This window comes from Ceratina calcarata, unplaced genomic scaffold (assembly GCF_001652005.2).
Source record: "Ceratina calcarata isolate Rehan_Ccalc_2016 unplaced genomic scaffold, ASM165200v1 scaffold558.2, whole genome shotgun sequence".
NCBI classification, from domain to species: domain Eukaryota; kingdom Metazoa; phylum Arthropoda; class Insecta; order Hymenoptera; family Apidae; genus Ceratina; species Ceratina calcarata.
Window position 1 is genome coordinate 5,025 of NW_017176772.1, and position 2,715 is coordinate 7,739.

The window sequence follows — 2,715 nt, forward strand, 5'->3', positions numbered from 1 at the left end:
TTGCTGAGAATATGATAAGGAAGATTGTTTTTTGTATATATGTATATCTATAGCGCTGCCTGTACCTCCTCCTGCGCCTTTTGTTCCTTTATCCCCGTGGCGGCTTTTCTCTGTGAACCTCGCGCCACCTCCGGATCCGCCGCAGAACGCAAGCGCAACTCACAGGGTACGCATAATTTTTCCCTCACGGCTCGCTTTTCCTCTTTTTCGCCCGTATTTCGATCCCCACCACTATTCCCCTCATGTACCTTCGCTGACCATGCCTAGCATACCCCCATCAAGTACCAGTCCCCACCATGGTCGTGTCGTCCTCACTTTCCGGCCGAGTGTGGGGTCGCACCGATGGCTGGGTTAGCCACGTGCTCGGAGACCTTCGTCTTCTTGATCCTGTTGTAGCCCCACAACCTCTACTCAGGATCGGGATCGTTGTAGAAAGGATTGAACGACGTTGGATGTGAACTAACTGCTATTTATTGGTCACTTGCACTTGCAATCAATCGATCGCCGTAATGGCGTTTACCGGAACACGCTTTGTGTCTGGACGGTTCGTCAAGGCTCTGTGTCTCAGACGCTTATCTGCGTCTTTACAGAAGACGGTTAGCGACGCAGGGCGCGCATGCGTGCTGCGGTCAGCACGGTCGAGAGAGTGAGGGCCGGTGCCCACACGAGGGAAAAATTATACGCACCCTGGCGATTCATCATGTTGACCGCGGGCGCACGTGCGGGTCTCGCGACTCCTGCCGCGATAAAACCGACGCGGAGGATGAGACGCTACTATTTACCTATGGTCTGTCCCATGTTCGGCTCGTTCCAATTCATTCAATATTGACTATTTGTTTTTCCTTCCGGTGATTTGTTAAGATTACATATTGCTACCGATGGAACGGAGACGAGAAATAATAAATTACGAATCTGAATCGTGTATGTATACTCACATCCTTGGAATATCCCTGAGGAATACCCTCAGATGCTACCGGTGTATCTCCATTACACAATCATTAACAAAACCTGTCGGCATTGATTCACAGATTCTCTCTAAATATGTCTCTATATGTATAGAGCTCAATGCTAAACAGTGTGGAAATGCCTTGACGACATGACCGCACCTTCCACAGACGGTTTTTTGTGTCGACCTTGTTTTTACGTAGAAATGGTACGTCCGTTTCGAATGACAATGAAAGCGTATACAGGGTCCAATGAACAAACAGAGAGAACATTATTACGAAATTGGTTTTTGATATTTCGATGGAGTCCTCTTTGCTCAATTTACTTTGCTTCACTTTAACGGAAGTAATCGAAATTCCATGGCGAATGGAATTGGAATGGGAGTTCGTGATGCTCATTATATTTTTCATTAGATAAATACAGCCTCTTGATTATTCTAATGTTTAACCCTTTGCCGTACCATTTAGCTTTTAGCTCAACGAAATCCGTGTCCATGCGGTTGGGGACGATGCGCGCTAAACGGATAGCGCTTATGCTTGGCCCGCACTTAATTGCGAGCGAGTCTCACTCGTCATGTTTACTTTTGGCCCGTATTTGTTTTCACGAATCTGACTCGTGATATCCATGTTTGGACTAAAAATTGTTATCACGAGTCTGACTCGTTAAAGTACTGCAAGGTTTTAAGAAACGCTTAAGTCTCTAAGTGTAAGTTTAACTTATTGTTAGTTAATATATCAATTAGTTTATCGAAGACCAGTTCTCGAACATCCTTAGCCACCAAAAAGTCAAGGTGATTAAATTTCTTGTATGGCACTGTGTAGAAAATTGGTTTATGAGGTAGCTTTTTAACGAATCTCGTGACATCCTAAAACGAAGATAAACGACAATAAAATCGAGGCGAGCATATCTGGAAACCTATTTAAATCAAAATACAGACTTTAGGGGTAGAAAGCCAATCGTTCTCGCCCCAGAACATGGCGATCGGTGTTATGATCCTTGATATATTATACTTCGGTGGTTCGATGCTATTGTAAATCTTCAGATTTTTGTATCTACCGTAGTCGTATTGTCTAAAGTAACCGTATTGGATCGACTGGGCGTAATGCACGATTTGCTTGATAGATCCACCAGCCGGTAAGTAGTTCACCAACTTAGGCATTAATTTCTACGATAATTAACGATTTTCGTTAATTATTAAAAACTGCATGTACGAAAAATCGCATAATATAGTTATAGTTAGCGCATCTCTGTGTACTCACGTAATCAAATTCTTTATTGTCGAATCCAACTATGGAGAAAAACACATTAGAGCAAATTTTTTCTTCCAGAATATTGAAAGAACAGATGTATTTCATAAACTTCCTAAGAACAACATCGTCCTGTAAGAACTCGCCATGTGAGAGGATATCAAATGTAGTCTAAAGATTGAGATAACGTCTAATTAGAATTAAACCTGCTTCGTCCAGTGAACCGGACTCATTATCGATAAAATTATCCTATTCTTTACCTTCAAGGGGTCTTTGGCTAAGGATAAATGTTGCAACACGGGAGATTTCTGGTATTGCAAGTATGCAATCGGGGCTAAGAGGTACGCCGATTGCACCATTCGTGTTACCTGCGGTCGCTCGCTAGATAAGACAAAGAAAGCTGTTGTACCCATCGAGTATCCGATGTAGGCCCTTAATAAGCTCTGTTTCGTTTGCACGATATAATTGATCATCGCCGGTAGATCGTAAATGCCTGATTCGTGCCAGCTGAATAAACAACCAT

General features: G+C 43.2%; 1 protein-coding gene across 1 annotated transcript; it reads right to left on the minus strand.

The window, feature by feature from the left end:
- Nucleotides 1-248: 248 nt before the first annotated feature.
- On the minus strand, nucleotides 249-2,698 carry LOC108629295 (lipase 3-like). The gene is made up of 4 exons (XM_018031891.2): nucleotides 2,453-2,698; nucleotides 2,205-2,363; nucleotides 1,883-2,110; nucleotides 249-1,810 (listed from the first exon to the last, which is right to left on the minus strand). The coding sequence occupies exons 1-4, from the start codon at nucleotides 2,663-2,665 to the stop codon at nucleotides 1,637-1,639; spliced, it is 774 nt and encodes a 257-aa protein (XP_017887380.2). The 5' UTR covers nucleotides 2,666-2,698; the 3' UTR covers nucleotides 249-1,636.
- Nucleotides 2,699-2,715: the final 17 nt, after the last annotated feature.

Excerpts from the sequence above, each read along its gene's own strand:
- LOC108629295 (XM_018031891.2), bottom strand. The coding sequence starts at position 2,665 with ATGATCAATTATATCGTGCAAACGAAACAGAGCTTATTAAGGGCCTAC. Across the intron at positions 2,364-2,452 it reads TAGCCAAAGACCCCTTGAAG|ACTACATTTGATATCCTCTC; the intron begins GTAAAGAATAGG and ends CTCAATCTTTAG. Across the intron at positions 1,811-1,882 it reads ATTGGCTTTCTACCCCTAAA|GATGTCACGAGATTCGTTAA; the intron begins GTCTGTATTTTG and ends TCTTCGTTTTAG.